The sequence below is a fragment of the Panulirus ornatus genome, chromosome 53, assembly GCF_036320965.1.
Source record: "Panulirus ornatus isolate Po-2019 chromosome 53, ASM3632096v1, whole genome shotgun sequence".
Taxonomy (NCBI): domain Eukaryota; kingdom Metazoa; phylum Arthropoda; class Malacostraca; order Decapoda; family Palinuridae; genus Panulirus; species Panulirus ornatus.
The window spans coordinates 17,188,310-17,206,411 of NC_092276.1; the positions used below are offsets into that span (position 1 = coordinate 17,188,310).

At 40.4% G+C, this 18,102-nt stretch overlaps 1 protein-coding gene across 2 annotated transcripts in view; it reads right to left on the bottom strand.

Moving 5' to 3' along the window:
* Positions 1-8,762: 8,762 nt before the first annotated feature.
* LOC139765273 (zinc-regulated GTPase metalloprotein activator 1-like) overlaps positions 8,763-18,102 on the bottom strand; it is a 69,210-nt gene continuing 59,870 nt past the window's right edge. For both annotated transcript variants that reach the window (XM_071692628.1, XM_071692630.1), the window contains exons 12-13: positions 9,231-9,357; positions 8,763-8,920 (exon numbers count right to left, since the gene is read on the bottom strand). In XM_071692628.1, the coding sequence (XP_071548729.1) occupies positions 8,847-8,920; positions 9,231-9,357 (201 nt within the window). In that variant the 3' untranslated portion in view covers positions 8,763-8,846. The remainder of the gene's footprint in view (positions 8,921-9,230; positions 9,358-18,102) is intronic.

The window sequence follows — 18,102 nt, forward strand, 5'->3', positions numbered from 1 at the left end:
CAATCTCCCCAGTGGAGTTCTTTTGTTGTACAATCTCCCCAGTGGAGTTTTGTTGAGGGCTTCTTTCCCCCCTGTGAAGTAGCACCGTTGGCTCGCCCTGGTGACCTTCTGTTGAGGACTCGCCCCAGTGGGGTGAGTCCTGTCGTAGTGTCACCCCAGTGGCGTTCTGTCGTAGCCTGTTACCACTGTAGAATGAATACACTGGTGGATCTGGTCGTCGAGTATGGTCTTTCGTGAACATTCTGGTGTTGAAGCTTATGATAGGTTGGTCTAATCTTCCATACTAGGGTGAGAAATCAGTCAGTAACTAGTATCTGATTCCTTCTGTGGTCCTGATTCTATGTTCCTCCTTTTAGTAGTTTGTTTGATGGTAAGGCCACATACCTAACATGAAGTATGTTATCAGTAGTTACTTTAACGACACACTTACCTTCCCCTTTGTCTGTAAATGTTATATTATCCCGTTTTGTCTCTCCGATAACCACCCTGGAGACCAGGATGTAGTTCCAGTGGGACTTCCCAACAACCCTTGGGGTACTTCCAACCCTTGCGAAAATGAGGTAGTTTGGAAACCCACTCAAGCGAGTAGAGGTAGTTTAAAAAAAAATAAAAAGTTCTGAGGACCTACCTGTCTATGGCCCTATGAAGTTATACATTAGTTAAGTTCACTGACTTTAGTATTCTTTTTACCCTCCCTCATGTTCACACTTGGTCATGTTTAGGTTGATCCCTCTCCTGCAGCATGCAAAGGTGGCCCCTTACCTGCAGCCTGCAAATGTGGCCCCTTACCTGCAGCCTGCAAAGGTGGCCCCTTACCTGCAGCATGCAAAGGTGGCCCCTTACCTGCAGCCTGCAAAGGTGGCTCCTTACCTGCAGCCTGCAAAGGTGGCCCCTTTCCTGCAGCCTGCAAAGGTGGCCCCTTACCTGCAAATATGGTCCTATTAGACAAGGATGAGTCGAGAAGCACAGTATGAAAACTGTGAAAATTCTGAATATCTCTTTCCACCAAGCTTATCAAGGGATATCATCAGAATTCCGGCTGGCTTTTCACTTGATAAATCTGTCTTCCGGTAGGTAGTAGTTGGTAGGCAGCCCACGACCAGGGAGGTATATTACCAATAATTCCCACCTGGGTATCAGGAGGGTTTGTGATAGCTGCATAGTGGGCCAGCACTTCATTAGTTTTCAAGTTGCACTCCTCTGACCCAGGTAGTTGTCCTTTCTTTCTGCTTGACCTACCCGTGGACTGCTGGCACTCCATCCACAAACATACAGAATATCTCTCCCCATTACACACAACACTTGAAAACACTTAACTCATACAGCTCATTTTTCGTACTGTAGATTTCCTGTGGTGAGCCTTATGCGCTTGCAGTAGATAGAAGTAGTAGGTAGGAGCATTAGATAGAAACATTAGGTAAAAGTAGTAGGTAGGAACATTAGGTAGAAGTAGTCAGTAGAAGCCTCTGCTAGCACTGCGCTAGACTGGCCCTCTGCCAGTGGTCTGTTAAGGGTGAGGCTCTAAAGGCTAGGAAGCAGCATCAGAGTTCACTAGTTATGGAGATTCTTGCCACGGCAAACTCTTTTGAGGGAGTTCCTGAAGGGGACAGGCATCAGAGATATAGATAGATGGATAATAATCTGTCTTCCCTAAACAATTAACTTAAGTCATTTGAAACTGTAATAAGATCAGACGGTAACAAGGGTATGTAGAGCTTACTGAGTATCTTATTATTTCGCACAAAAGATGTGGGCCTCAAAGCCATCCCCTGCAAATTAGTACATTTATAACAAAACCTGAAGAATTTAAATTAAATTCCACATATGTATCAGATATATACAGAATCTCCGACTTCATAGATTCCACTGTGAAGTAAAGGATATAAGGTTAGAGCAGGTGACTGCTTCTAAATCAAATCACTGACTGAGGGGCCTAATGAGATACTGTATGTTGGTTCTGTATCTTTAAGACAACACCATCCATATAAGAAGCCCATTCCTATATAAATTATCAAAAATAATATCAAATTTCAAGTAGTGTCTTTAGTAAGAAACCTTGAGAGCAAAAGAGAACCTAGGATATGTATATCACAGCATGAATACTTTCTCCCCTATCCCTGGGGATAGGGGAGAAAGAATACTTCCCACGTATTCCCTGCGTGTCGTAGAAGGCGACTAAAAGGGGAGGGAGCAGGGGGCTGGAAATCCTCCCCTCTCGTTTTTTTTAATTTTCCAAAAGAGGGAACAAAGAATTGGGCCAGGTGAGGGTATTCCCTCAAAGGCCCAGTCCTCTGTTCTTAACGCTACCTTGCTAATGCGGGAAATGGCAAATAGTTTGAAAGAAAGAAAAGAATACTTACCTTACTGGCTTAGATGTCACCTCCAGGACCAGCCAGGGACTGGATTCTAAGTTACTTGTATATAAGTTCTCACACAAAAAAATCAGTAAAATGCTTTGTCTAGTGGTTCATGCACATTTCGAATGGAAGGAGGAAATATAAATGTTTACAAATTTTGAGAATTATACATATTTTCATCCTACCTTCATAAATATAGAGAACAAAGATCGTTTCAACAAAGGTACCCAGTCTACTTTACTTTTCCATGTTCTCCAGAGGTATTTGACAGGTTGAATCACTGATAAAAAGGAAGTTGGCATATCTTACAAACTTTTCTGTATGTCATATTCATCAGAGATTTGCACTTGCACTTAGGTGATGGACATTACATTTGTTCAGGTTCTCAGACAGGTTTCATCAATATATAGTACTCTCACCATAACTGTACACTATTCCCCATATTCATTTATAAGTTGCCTTAAGGAAGGAGGAAGTTGGTTATGACATAAATAGGTTCATATCCTAGTTCTGGTAGTCGATCTACAGTCACTCCAGTTGTTCGTCCTTGGTTGGTCATTAAATTCAGTATCTGGCCTATGCTTGCATATATAAGATAGTTGAGATGTAAGTTTGAATGGAAAAAAATTGGAGGAAAAGAAGTGTTTTAGCTATCTGAGAGTGGACTTGGCAGTGAATGGAACCATATAAGCTGAAGTGAACCATGAGGTTGGGGAGTGGGCGAAGGTTGTGGGAGCGATGAAGAATGTGTGGAAAGACAGATCGTTATCTTGGAGAGCAAAAATGGGTCTGTTTAAAGGAATAGCTGTTCCAACAATGTCATCTGGTTGTGAAGCATGTGCGGAGGAGGATGGATGTGTTGGAAATGGGATGTTTGAGGACAGTATGTGGTGTGAGGTGGTTTGATCGAGCAAGTAATGAAAGGGTAAGAGAGATGTGTGGTAATAAAAAGAGTGTGGTTGAGAGAGCAGAAGAGAGTGGGTTGACATGGCTTGGACATATGGAGAAATGTGTGAGAAGAGGTTGACTAAGAGGATATATGCGTCAGAGGCAGAGGGAGCAAGGAGAGGTGGGAGACCAGTTTGGAGGTGGAAGGATGAAGTGAAAAAGATTTTGAGCAAGTGGGGCCTGAACATATAGGAGGGTGAAAAGCATGCCGGGACTAGAGTGAATTGAAATGATGTGGTATACTGGGATCAATGTTAAGTCAATGGAATGAATTAGGCATGTGAAACATCCAGAGTAAACCATGGAAAGTTCTGCGAGGCCTATAAAGAATGAGTGAGGAAAGAAGACAAAAAGCATGCATGTTTCAGAGGTAGAGAGAACAAGGAAAAGGAAAAGACCAAATTGGAGGTGGTAGGATGGAAGGAAAAAGAATTTTAGTGATTCGCAAGGCCTGCACACGCAGGAGGGTGAGAGGCGTGCAAGGAATAGAGTGAATTTGAACAATGTGGTATACAGGGGTCAACGTGCTGTCAGTGGACCGAACCAGGGCATATGAAGCAATCAGGAGAAACCATGGAAGGTCTTTGGGGCCTGGTTGTGGATAGGGAGCTGTGGTTTCAGTGCATTACACATGACAAATAGACAATGGATGTGAGTGAATGTGGCCTTTCTTCATCTGTTCCTGGTGCTTTCTCACAAATGTAAGGAACAGTAATCAAGATAAAAAAAAATTATGCATGTACATATACATCATTAATTCATAATCGAGATAGCCTTGATTAGGCATTCAGTTGCCTGTGCCATCTCAGCTAACATTAGAAAAATCATATTTGTACCCAGACATTACATATTTCATAACAACTAAAATGAAGTGTTTGTTAATTCTACTATAAGATTTCATAGAGCAACTAAAGCATTTATGCAAGCACTCAACCTTACACGTGTGTGTGTATGTGTGTCCACTCACAATCATGCACAGCCCATGTGACTTGCTGAGGGATTGCATACAACAGACTTCATAGAAATGTTCAGTAGAACACTGCCAGGCATTAAACAAATATTGTAAAAAATATCTAGGTACAAGAGTTAATGGTAGGACAGATGATGTTTTAAATATGCAATTCAAAACAATGCAGTACCATTAGTACTCCATAACTAAAAATCTTAGATCTGAGGATAACATCATATGGAAACTATTCTGATGTTTATGTTACCCAATTGGATAGTGCCATTATTCTTTTTACTACATACGGTAGTGTCTTAAACAAACTCAGCATTCAACAGCAACATACTGTATATGTTAACTTATTCAGTGTTTTATATTATACCATTTTCACTTATTTCTTCTGTTCCATCTTATTATTCTACTCTTCAGAAAAATTATTATTATTATCATTATTATTATTATTATTATTATTATTATTATTATTATTATCATTATTATTATTAATATTATCATTATTATGTATATATAAGTGAATTCGGGGTAAACTTTTCATTTCTTCTTAGAAGCTGGTGGTTGCTGAGAAGGGCCCAGTGCTGTCCAGTGCTGTTACAAAGAACTGAGTGCCAAGCATATTCAGGTAAGACTGTATTGCAAGTTTGTTTGTCTCACTGTGCTGGTATTTAATGTTTCTGGTTGCTCAGCAGACCATGACTGCTCTGAAAGCTCTGTCTTGCATGATTTACAGCTTTGTTACATTTGCATTTGACAGGGTAGATCAACCAGGCATGCAAGTAAGGTGTAGTGTAGGCTGGAGTGCTTGTTTCTTGTCAAAACCTTGTCCCAGTAAGAATTACGAGGGTGTTTATTTTTTATGGCCTTTAAATTGATGTCTATGGTACGGGAATGTGAATGTCATATGTGATGCCTTATACAGCTTGAGTTTTGTTGAGTGGGAGTGGTTGACCATTCTGGATGACAGGAGAAAGCGAGATTGGATGCATGTCTGTCAAGGGTTAAAGTATGATGGTAGACTTCTGTCTCTGTATCACTTGTAGAAACAAAAATGAAATGAATATATTTTGAAAATTAATTTTATAAATAAATAATATCACTTTTTGATAGTAAGCACTTCATGTGAAGCAAGAATTTAAAATTAGTTTTCCTAAACAGTATTAATTTTCAAGATATTGTAAAAAATAATATTATGAAATAGAATAAATGATAATTTACTTAATTTACTTAGCTGTCAATGGATTGAACCAGGGCATGTAAAGCATCTGGGGTAAACCATGGAAAGTTCTGTGGGGCCTGGATGTGGAAAGGGAGCTGTGGTTTCGATGCATTATTACATGACAGCTAGAGACTGAGTGTGAACGAAAGTGGCCTTTGTTGTCTTTTCCTAGTGCTACCTTGCACACATGAGGGGGGAGGGGGTGGTTACTTCATGAGTGGTGAGGTGGTGATGGGAATGAATAAAGGCAGACAGTATGAATTGTGTATATGTGTATATATACACATATCCCTGGGGATAGGGGAGAAAGAATACTTCCCACGTATTCCCTACGTGTCGTAGAAGGCGACTAAAAGGTAAGGGAGCGGGGGGCTGGAAATCCTCCCCTCTCGTTTTTTTTAATTTTCCAAAAGAAGGGACAGAGAAGGGGGCCAGGTGAGGATATTCCCTCAAAGGTCCAGTCCTCTGTCCTTAACGCAACCTCGCTAATGTGGGAAATGGCGAATAGTATGAAAGAAAAAAGAAAAAAGATGTATATGTCTGTGTGTGTATATATATGTATACATTGAGATGTATAGGTATGTAAATTTGCGTGTGTGGATGTATATGTATATACATGTGTATGTGGGAGGGTCGGGCCATTCTTTCATCTGTTTCCTTGCGCTACCTCGCTAACGCGGGAGACCGACAAAGCAAAATAAATAAAAACAGATTAAAAAAAATAAAAATAAATACTTAGACTTACACAATTTATAGATTTTTTTTTTTTTTTTTTTTTTTTTTTTTTTTATACTTTGTCGCTGTCTCCCGCGTTTGCGAGGTAGCGCAAGGAAACAGACGAAAGAAATGGCCCAACCCCCCCCCCCCATACACATGTACATACACACGTCCACACACGCAAATATACATACCTACACAGCTTTCCATGGTTTACCCCAGACGCTTCACATGCCTTGCTTCAATCCACTGACAGCACGTCAACCCCTGTATACCACATGACTCCAATTCACTCTATTTCTTGCCCTCCTTTCACCCTCCTGCATGTTCAGGCCCCGATCACACAAAATCTTTTTCACTCCATCTTTCCACCTCCAATTTGGTCTCCCTCTTCTCCTCGTTCCCACCACCTCCGACACATATATCCTCTTGGTCAATCTCTCCTCACTCATTCTCTCCATGTGCCCAAACCATTTCAAAACACCCTCTTCTGCTCTCTCAACCACGCTCTTTTTATTTCCACACATCTCTCTTACCCTTACGTTACTTACTCGATCAAACCACCTCACACCACACATTGTCCTCAAACATCTCATTTCCAGCACATCCATCCTCCTGCGCACATCTCTATCCATAGCCCACGCCTCGCAACCATACAACATTGTTGGAACCACTATTCCCTCAAACATACCCATTTTTGCTTTCCGAGATAGTGTTCTCGACTTCCACACATTTTTCAAGGCTCCCAAAATTTTCGCCCCCTCCCCCACCCTATGATCCACTTCCGCTTCCATGGTTCCATCCGCTGACAGATCCACTCCCAGATATCTAAAACACTTCACTTCCTCCAGTTTTTCTCCATTCAAACTCACCTCCCAATTGACTTGACCCTCACCCCTACTGTACCTAATAACCTTGCTCTTATTCACATTTACTCTCAACTTTCTTCTTCCACACACTTTACCAAACTCAGTCACCAGCTTCTGCAGTTTCTCACATGAATCAGCCACCAGCGCTGTATCATCAGCGAACAACAACTGACTCACTTCCCAAGCTCTCTCATCTCCAACAGACTTCATACTTGCCCCTCTTTCCAGGACTCTTGCATTTACCTCCCTTACAACCCCATCCATAAACAAATTAAACAACCATGGAGACATCACACACCCCTGCCGCAAACCTACATTCACTGAGAACCAATCACTTTCCTCTCTTCCTACACGTACACATGCCTTACATCCTCGATAAAAACTTTTCACTGCTTCTAACAACTTGCCTCCCACACCATATATTCTTAATACCTTCCACAGAGCATCTCTATCAACTCTATCATATAGATATATTCATGAAAAGTGGAATGTAACTTTCAAATAAATATTACTATTGTGTCTATCTGCCATGAAATGTTTTTTAAAATAGATTATTGCATTTACACATACAAAGATACCATAATTTCAAAACTCTTCCTCTCTCAGAAAATAATGAGAGACCTGGGACATGTGATGAGAATAAATATAATTCACAGTAGTTAACTTTATGGTGAAGTGGGTCATATTCATAACAGGAAAAAACTTGCGTTTGATAATGGGGCTGTCTGTCTGATATACAAAGCCATAAGTATGGGCAAACATCTTGCAAAGAAAGTTGTCACCCTATGAAACTTACAAAAATGTATGGTTTTCAATCATTTTTTTTACTCCGTATTTTTAATTGACTCTTTTTGATAAGTTGGCTAGAGAAATGGATAACGTAAAAATCTTTCTGAATACTTGTGAAATCTTCCATGCAGGAATTTTCAACTAAAAACTGATTTTTATGACTATAAATTTCATGACACTACCTTTGTTATAAGGTGAGCTATTTCATGATTGCTTTGATCTATAATCATGTGACTTTAGAGCAACATGGACAGTGCTACTTATTTTCTAAGAAATATGTTAACCATTGCAGATCAATGTTTATTGCAAGAATGTTGCCACCTGTTGGTGGTAACAGAAATATTTGAGGCCATCACATCTCTTAATGGCTGCTGTAAATGTCACTAACATGCCAATGGCAGATGAAAATATCTTACCGAGCTTGTTAGCAATGTGTTGAGTAAACAAACTGTCTTAATTGTTTCTGACATGACCATTAGAAGCATGAAAATAAAGGACTCCTTCAGAGTGAAAAGTTCCTCAGCAGGTGCGTACTCCTTTTGTCAACTAACGAAAATACAGCCTCACCAAAAGTGACTTTTTCCCTTGCGTATAACCACAAGCAGGCAGAGGCCAGTAATTATATGGTTTTGTAAGTTTCATTCCACAATTTGGTGAAAGCTGTCATATGAGTCCATAGAATATAAAATATTTATATTCAAAAACCAGAATAGTGAGAAAATTGCACAGGTCAGCTAAAAAAAAGTATTAAGATAATGAATATTCTTGAATAATTAGTACTCTTAATGCTTGGTTTAACATCTAAAATGTACATAGAAATCAGGGTTCCATTCTTACTGAAATATGAATATCAATCAAAACAACAAACCTAGCTTAATTAAAAAAGTTATTTAAAGAAAAACGCATCATATATAATACTTTATTGAATAAAACTTACAGTTGACGGATTCGTATCCTAAACAATTTTAAATTTTTTCACAAGATCTACATCATGGTAATAGTGATGATGTCCCCACCAGGGATTTTAGGAAATCACGTACACTTGCTTCTTCCAAGTTCTCACCTGAATTATGAAAAAGTACACATTTAAAAAAAAATCAAAGTAGAAATGATGGGAAAAATTCATGTATTTTAACAAAAGTCCAAATATCCACTGGTTAATGAAAAATGAGAGGGAAAATAAAACATAAATCATTAATGCAGAGTACAAATGAAAATGATCCTACCTTATATGAAAGTGATCAATAACTAGCTGCTCAGGAAATGAATACATGATGTTTTTAAAACAAGTTCCAATCATGTACAATTTCATAATCAATTAATACCATCCTCAGCTGACAACTGTAAACATAATATAGAGAGTAATCCCTTACCTATGAGAACAAGTCTGCAAGATCTTGGTGTATCTTCTGGCCACATACCAACAGGCTCAGTTTCATATAATTCCTGCACAGCTTGAAGCATAACACGTTGACATTCTCCAGCTATAGACATTATGCCCTATTGAAAAAAAAAAACCATAAACTATATTATCTATTCAAAACAAACTAGCATGCAAAAGCTGAAACATCTGAAGAAGAGTTTTAAAAATAATATATGAAACATGGTTCCTAATTTTAAAGAACTTTCAGTAGTCACATATCACCACCTAACTCTCGAATTCTAAACTTTTATTTCATTTGACTTTCATATATGAGTGTGAGTATAGTATATATGGGTTATATTTATTTATTTTGCTTTGTCGCTGTCTCCCGCTGTTAGTGAGGTAGCGCAAGGAAACAGACGAAAGAATGGCCCAACCCACCCACATACACATGTATATACATACACGTCCACACACGCAAATATACATACCTATACATCTCAATGTACACATATATATACACACAGACATATACATATATACACATATACATAATTCATACTGTCTGCCTTTATTTATTCCCATCGCCACCTCGCCACACATGGAATAACAACCCCCTCCCCCCTCATGTGTGCGAGGTAGCGCTAGGAAAAGACAACAAAGGCCCCATTCGTTCACACTCAGTCTCTAGCTGTCATGTAATAATGCACCGAAACCACAGCTCCCTTTCCACATCCAGGCCCCGCAGAACTTTCCATGGTTTACCCCAGACGCTTCACATGCCCTGGTTCAATCCGGTATACCACATCATTCCAATTCACTCTATTCCTTGCACACCTTTCACCCTCCTGCATATATGGGTAAGTTTTATATTTAAATATATATATGCTGCATCATGCAGTTGAAACCCTAGTTCACCCATAGCAGAATGTCTATACCACTACAGAGGTCTTCCATCACCCTTTTAACCCCTGAGAGACATTAATCCAACCTGCATCCTCCATCACCCTGACAACCACTTCCACTCGACAAAACTCCTACTACCATACTGGGCATCATATACAATATACACATAACATTTATCTTCCCACACCACAGACATCTACACAAAGGCCATAAACAAACACCCTCAGAACACTTCCTGGTAACATATCAAAACAGAAAATATCCTTTTGTATCCTCTACAAACAATTCATCTACTTTACCATAAACTAAGTCTTGCCAGCCTGGTCATCCACCCAGTCAAAAGCAAACATAAGAAAACTGCAAAGTTCACCCAGAATAATCATCAGTTGCCATGCAACCAAACACATTCAACACCTGACTAGTGAAACAAAACAAATATAATCACACTTCAATATGCTTAGCGCTCAGTTCTCTGCAACAGCACTCCAACACAAGGGTAAGTTACATATGCCCATGAAGAAACTCCTATACGAAAGACACGAACCATTTACTCCTCAATTGTCCTGCACTTACCCAACATAAACACACACATCACCACACTTCTTGACCTGTGGTCCCATTCAGTGGACATGGCTGGCTTCATGAATACTGCAGGAGTCCCACAGAAGTGGATCCTGAGGCAGAAAAATCAGTAAGTATATTGATACATTATAGGTGTTACTAAGCTCCATCTGCAGTTGGTTAGAGGGAAAGCAAGATATCGTGTTAGGTGAGGCTGTATCACTGCCAGCGTATGGAAAGGAGTCCAAGGGTGTAATTAATTTTCCTGCTCATATGTGAACTGGAGCTTCAAAGCTGTACGAGCACCATGAAATCTGAAAACCATGCAAAACAGAGCACACATAACAATCAGTAGCTGCCAAGCAACCACAAACACTCAAAACCTAAACAATGAAACAAAGATCCTCCCTGTACAATCCCATCTCCCATCCAAACCACTCCATTGCTAACCACTGAGCCCCATCCTCCCCATACAATCCCAGCTCCCATCCATACCACTCCATTACTAACCATCAAGCCACAAGCAGATCTACCTATCCCCAAACAAATATAACACTGATGAAACAGATACATTTTGAAAGACCTAAACAACTGCCCTCCCAACTCAGCCTTAAACTTCTCCCTGCCCGACATACATCCATCAGAAGCAACACTCCCCAGACAAACACAAGTCACACTTTCCCAACTACACTCTGGACATCACTCATCCCTACAACACTACAAACACCATTTCAGCATATATCAAGACCCTTCATGCCCATGATGCAACTACTACTGTGAAGATACCGAGCACTTGCCACTCAGTTGCCCTGCATTCTCCACACATAGAAGCAAACATCTCTCCACTTTATGACCTGTGTTCCTGCCCAGTGGACAATGGCTGGCTTCTTGAGCTATGCAGGAGCCTCAGAGAAATTGAAGGGACTCAAGGGGCAGGAAAGAGATAAGTATGTACATCAGCTCAAGACTTATCGGCATGGAAACATAGGTGGTCATCCTGTGAAAAAGGAAAGGCATCTGCCATGCTTGTTCCTTGTTGATGATAAAAAAAAAAATCGAGGATAAGCACCTCTCCTCTTCCTGGCCACCTGGATATGCTTTACAACTGGTCTTCTTGCCCTCAGTGCAACTTCATGAAAATGTGGCTCATCCACACCTCACACAGACAAAAGCATAGGTAAGAATGAGGTATGATTGGGGTTATTGTTTTAGAATACAATTTATCATTTAAATTGCAGTTGCCTAACTGTTTTGAATTTATGTTTTAATATTAGGCTGTTTTTCCCATGGACTGCAGCTTGTATTCTTGACATGGATATTTTGCCTTTTTGTTGTGAGTTTGAATTGAAAGGCCAGAGGAAGTCAGGTGTTTTAGATATCTGGGAGTGGACATAGCAGTGAATGGAACCATGGGAGATGGAGGGAGCCATTGGGCAGTGAGAGGGTTTGAAGGTACAGGGTGCACTGAGGAGTGCATGGAAAGAGAGGTCGCTTTCTCCGAGGGTAAAGATGATTATGTTTGATGGTATAGTAGTTCTGAAATTGTTGTATGGATGTGAGGCTTGCACCTTAGATAAAAATAAAGTATGGAAGAGGGTGAAAATGTTGAAAATAAGATGTTTGTGGACATTATGTGATGTGGGGAGGGTTGAACTAATATGTAACGATAAGAAAGAGGTGTAGTAGTAAGAGAAATATGTATATATCTTACTTTACCCTCCTGCCACAGAAACCTGTTTTGTGCAGCTCCTGCAGTGCTTAGGGAGCTAGCCACATGTACCTGGCTGAACCATAAGTCAAGGGTTGTGATGTACAACCCTTGACTTATGGTTCAGCCAGGTACATGTGGCTAGCTCCCTAAGCACTGCAGGAGCTGCACAAAACAGGTTTCTGTGGCAGGAGGGTAAAGTTAGATATATACATATTTCTCTTACTACTACACCTCTTTCTTTTCGTTACATATTAGTTCAACCCTCCCCACATCACATGAATTCAAACTCACAAAAAAAAGGCAAAATATCCATGTCAAGAATACAATCTGCAGTCCATGGGAAAAACAGCCTAATATTAAAACATAAATTCAAAACAGTTAGGCAACTGCAATTTAAATATATCGTATTCTAAAACACAATAACCCCAAACATGCCTCATTCTTACCTATGCTGGGTTTATTCCTTTAAGACATGAAGGACTCAAGTATGAACAAATCACTGACTGAGGAGCTACCAAGCAACACATAAAAACATGCTGCTGACACTAGATAATTAATTATTTGTACTGTATGAGGAGGGAGTTTTACACTTGTGAGGCCCTATCCCTTGGACATTCTCGGACATCATACAACTTTCAACTTTATGCTATCTGTACTAACCATGTCTTCAGTCATTTCATTCCATTCATTCAAATCTCTTATACTATAAATATACTTTGTCACATAGGGTATACAAAGCTTTTTCCTTAATATCATGTTAGGTCCTATGCCATGTCATCAATGTTTTAAAAACATACAGGTTGCAGTCAGGTCACCCCTCACTCTTCTCTCCTCTAAGGTGGGCAAATTTAAAGGCAGCTTCAGGCCTTTCCCTGTAACTCGGCTCTTTTAATTCTAGTACCATCTTTTTCCTCCTCTTGACCTACTCTATTAAATCTTTGCAGTTCTTCAGGTGCGATAACCAAACTTGAGAAGCATATTATAGTCTTGGCCTTACACAATATGAACAGATTGATAAATATTTCCTTAAACATAACTTGAAAGTTATTCTAATAACTGCCAAATGACAGTGTGTTGTAAATGTTGGCAACTGGGTAGGTGGTGCATGCTGACCATTTAAAGACACATGTCCAAAGGTATTGCTTCATCTTCCGAATGTGCAAAGCATTACAGCTATTGCACTTAGTACTGGTAAATAACAGATGACAACAACTCTACAGGAATTAAATCCTTGAATTTAAGAATCAAACGTCACAAAGTGTGATGTGTATATGTCTCTGTGGGTTGAGTACATGGCAAACTAAGAAACAACTTTTCAGTGTGGAAGTTGCATTGTGGGCATAATGGATCTTGTAATACATTGCAATGTGTTCATAATATTGGAAAGATGGGTGGTGTCCATAAATTTGATGAGAAAGTGCAACTCATACATGTCAGAAGGGTTTATGTCTACCAAGATGGTGTGTAAGATTGGTTTGGGTAGATAATTGTTTTGTGCTTATCAGGTGACTTCAGCAGGTACTTTATATATATATATTTTATTGTTTTGTTTAAGGGGATTGAGGATCTGTGAGTACTGGCTGCTAAAATGTGAGGCAGAGGGCAGGTTTCCATTTCTACTTGGAGGTTGGTGGTTTAGATGTTTAGAATCTAGTGCTGTTGCAAAGAACTAGGTGCTGAGCATTTTGATGTGGAACTGTACCGGCATTATTTTTCTCATTATGCAAGTGCAGAATGTGTATGGTTGCTATATATACATTTTCAAACTTGATCATCATTTCCCGTTAGCAAGATGGTGCCAGGATCTGACGAAGAAAGGCCACATCCACTCACATCCATTCTCTAGTTATCATATGTAATGCATCAAAACCACAACTCCCTATCCACAACCAGGCCCTACAGACCTTTCTATGGTTTACCCTCGATGCTTCACATGCCCTGGTTCAGTCTACGGACAACATATTGACCCAGTATACCACATCATTCCAATTCACTCCTTTACACGTCTTTCACCCTCTGCATCTTCAGGCCCTGATCACTCAAGAGTGTTTATTCATTCCATCTCCAATTTGGTCTCCCCATTCTCCTTATTCCCTCCAATTCTGACGCATATATCCACTTTGTCAACCTTTCCTTACTCATTTAAGCACACCCTCTTCAATTTTCTCAACCACTCTCTTTTTATAACCACACCTCTTACCCTTTCAATCAAACCACCTCACACCTCATAATGTCCTCAAACATTTCATTTCCAGCATATCCACACTCCTATGCAAAGCCTTATCTATAGCCCATGCCTCGCATCCATGTAATATTGTAGGGACTATTATACCTTCTAACATCCTATTTTTGCCCTCCCAGGTAACATTCTCTCTTTCCACACATTCTTCAGTGCTCCTACAACCTTCACCTACCCCATGACTCAATTCCACTTCCATGGTTCCATTTGCTGCCATATTCACTTTCAAGTATCTAAAGCACTTCACTTCCAAGTTTTCTCCATTCAAACTCAGACCCAAGTTAACATGTCCCTCAACCCTTCTAAACCTAATAACCTTGTTTTTATTCATAACCCTCAACTTCCTTCTTTCACACACTCCTCCAACCTTATTCACCAACTTTTGCAGTTTCTCACTTGAATCTGCCACCAGTTCTATATCATAAGCAAACAACAACTGACTCACTTCCCAGGCCTTCACATCCCAAAGACTGCATACTCGCCTTTCTCTCCAAGATTCTCCCATCTACCTTCCTTATTACCCCATCCACAAACAAATTAAACAACCATGGTGGCATTACACACCCCTTCTGCAAACCAACTTTCACTTGGAACCATTCACTTTCCCTTCTTCCTACTCATAAACATGCCTTACACCCTTGTTAAAAACGTCTCACTACCTCTAGCAGCTTTTCTCCCATACTGTATATTCTTGAGACCTTCCGCAAAGCATCTCTCAATCCTATCAAATGCGTTCTCCAAATCACATACAAATCCATCTGTTTCTCTAAATATTATTCACACACATTTTTTAAAGCAAACACCTGATCCTCACATCCTCTATCACCTCTAAAACCACACTGCTCCTCCTCAGTCTGATGCTCTGTATGTGCCTTCATCTCTCAATCAAAACCCTCCCATACAACTTGATAGGTACACCCAATAAATTTATACCAGTTTGAAAATGCACCTTTATCCCTCTTGCCCTTTCACAATGGCATTATACATGCACTCTGCCAATCCTCAAGCACCTCACCATGATCCATACATACTCTGAATATCCTTCTCAACCAATCAACAACACAGTCACGCCCTTTCTTAATATATTCAGCTGCAATACCATCCACTCCGGCCACCCTGCCACATTTCATCTCACATAAGGCTTTCATCAACTCCTCCCTTCACCAAACCACTCTCCATGAATCTCACTTTACATACCACCCCAACCCAAACACCCTACATCTACCACCATCAAAAACATTCTATAGTCCTTCAAAATACTTACTTTATTTCCTCCTCACTTCATCACTACCTATTATCACTTACCCCTTGGCCCCTTTAGTGATGTTCCTATTTGTTCTCTTGTTTTTTAGACATTGTTAATCTCCTTCCAACAATCTAATTCTCCCTAAACACTACTGATACTCACTCACCCCAACACTCATTTGCCCTATTTTTCAATACTTTTTCTTATACATCTCCCAGTTGTTTGCACACGTTCCCTGTAAGTACCAGCCAAATGCCTCTCTTTTCTCATTCACTAGCAACTTTACTTCTGCATCCCACCACTCACTACCCTTTCTAATCTGCCCACCTCCCACTTTTCATATGCCACATGCATCTCTTGCACATGCCACCACTGCTTCCCTAAATACCTTCACTAAAACTGTTTCCTCTTTTTCAAAAACACTTACACATCTTCACCCTCACCTCCAAGAGATAGTGACCAGACATCCAATCAGCTGCCCCTTTCAGTGCATTTACATCCAGATGTCTCATTTTTACACCTGTCAATGCATATGTTATCCAGTAATGCCTGCTGAGCATCTCTCTTACTCACAGGTATTCCCAATCATCAGTCCTTTTTCAGCACACAACTCCACAAGCTGTTCAGCATTTCCATTCATAATGCTGAATACCCCATGCCCCCTAATCATACCATCTACTGCCACATTACACACCTTCGCATTCAAATCACCCATCACTAATATCCAGTCTCTTACATCAAAATTGCTGACATACTCAACTGCTCCCTAAACACTTGACTCTTATGATCTTTCTTCTCATAGCCAGGTGCATAAGCACTAAAAATTACTCATCTCTTGCCATCCACTTTCATTTTTACCCACATCAGTCTAAGAGTTACTTCCTTACACTCTTTCACACACTCCCACACTGCTTCAGGAGTAGTGCTATTCCTCCCTTAGATATTATCCTCTCACCAACCCCTGACTATACTCCTGTGACATTTCCAAACCATTCTTCCTCTTTACCCTTGAGATTTGTTTCTCTCAGTGCCAGAAAATCCAAGTTTCTTTCCTCAAACACACTACCTATCTCTCCTGTCTTCTCCAGCCTTCAAGAAGGATAAATAATCCCTGATTGGCTCCTTCTTCCATTCCATCTTACAGAAACTGAAATACAAAGAGGGGGGATTCCAGTGCCCCACTCCCACTTCCTTTAGTTGCCTTTTACAAGATGCAGGGTAATTGGAGGAGAAATTCTTTCTGGGTATGTTTGAAGGAATAGTGTTTCCGACAATGTTATGTGGTTGCAATGCGTGGGCTATAGATAGAGTTGTGCAGGGGTGGATGTGCTGGAAATGAGATGTTTGAGGACAATATGTGGTGTCAGGTGGTTTGATCAAGTAAGTAATGAAAGGGTAAGAGAGAAGTGTGGTTGAGAGCAGAAGAAGGTGTTCTGAAATGGTTTGGTCACATGGAGAGAATGAGTGAGGGAAGATTGACAAAGAGGATATATATGTCAGAGTTGGAGGGAACAAGGAGAAGTGGGAGAACAAATTGGAGGTGGAAGGATGGAGTAAGGAAGGTTTTGAGTGATCGGGGCCTGAGCATGCAGGAGGGTGAAAGGCGTGCAAGGAATAGAGTGAATTGGAACGATGTGATATACCGGGGTCGAGGTGCTGTCAATGGATTGAACTAGGGCATATGAAACGTCTGGGGTAAACCATGGAAAGTTTTGTGGGGCCTGGATGTGGAAAGGGAGCTGTGGTTTCGGTGCATTATACATGACAGCTAGAGACTGAGTGTGAACGAATGTGGCCTTTTTTTGTCTTTTCCTAGTGCTACCTCGCGCACATGCGAGGGGAGGGGGGTTGTCGTTTCATTTTCACCCTCTTCTCCTCTCTCAACCACACTTTTTATAACCACACATCTCTCTTACCCTTTCATTACTTACTCGATCAAACCACCTCACACCACCTACTGTCCTTAAACATCTCATTTCCAACACATCCACCCTCCTCCACACAACCCTATCTACAGCCCATGCCTCGCAACCATATAACATTGTTGGAACCACTATTCCATCAAACATATCCATTTTTGCCCTCTGAGATAATGTTCTCACCTTCCACACATTCTTCAACGCTCCCAGAACCTTCACCCCCTCCCCCATCCTGTGACTCACTTCCACTTCCATGGTTCCATCTGCTGCCAAATACACTCCCAGATATCTAAAACTCTT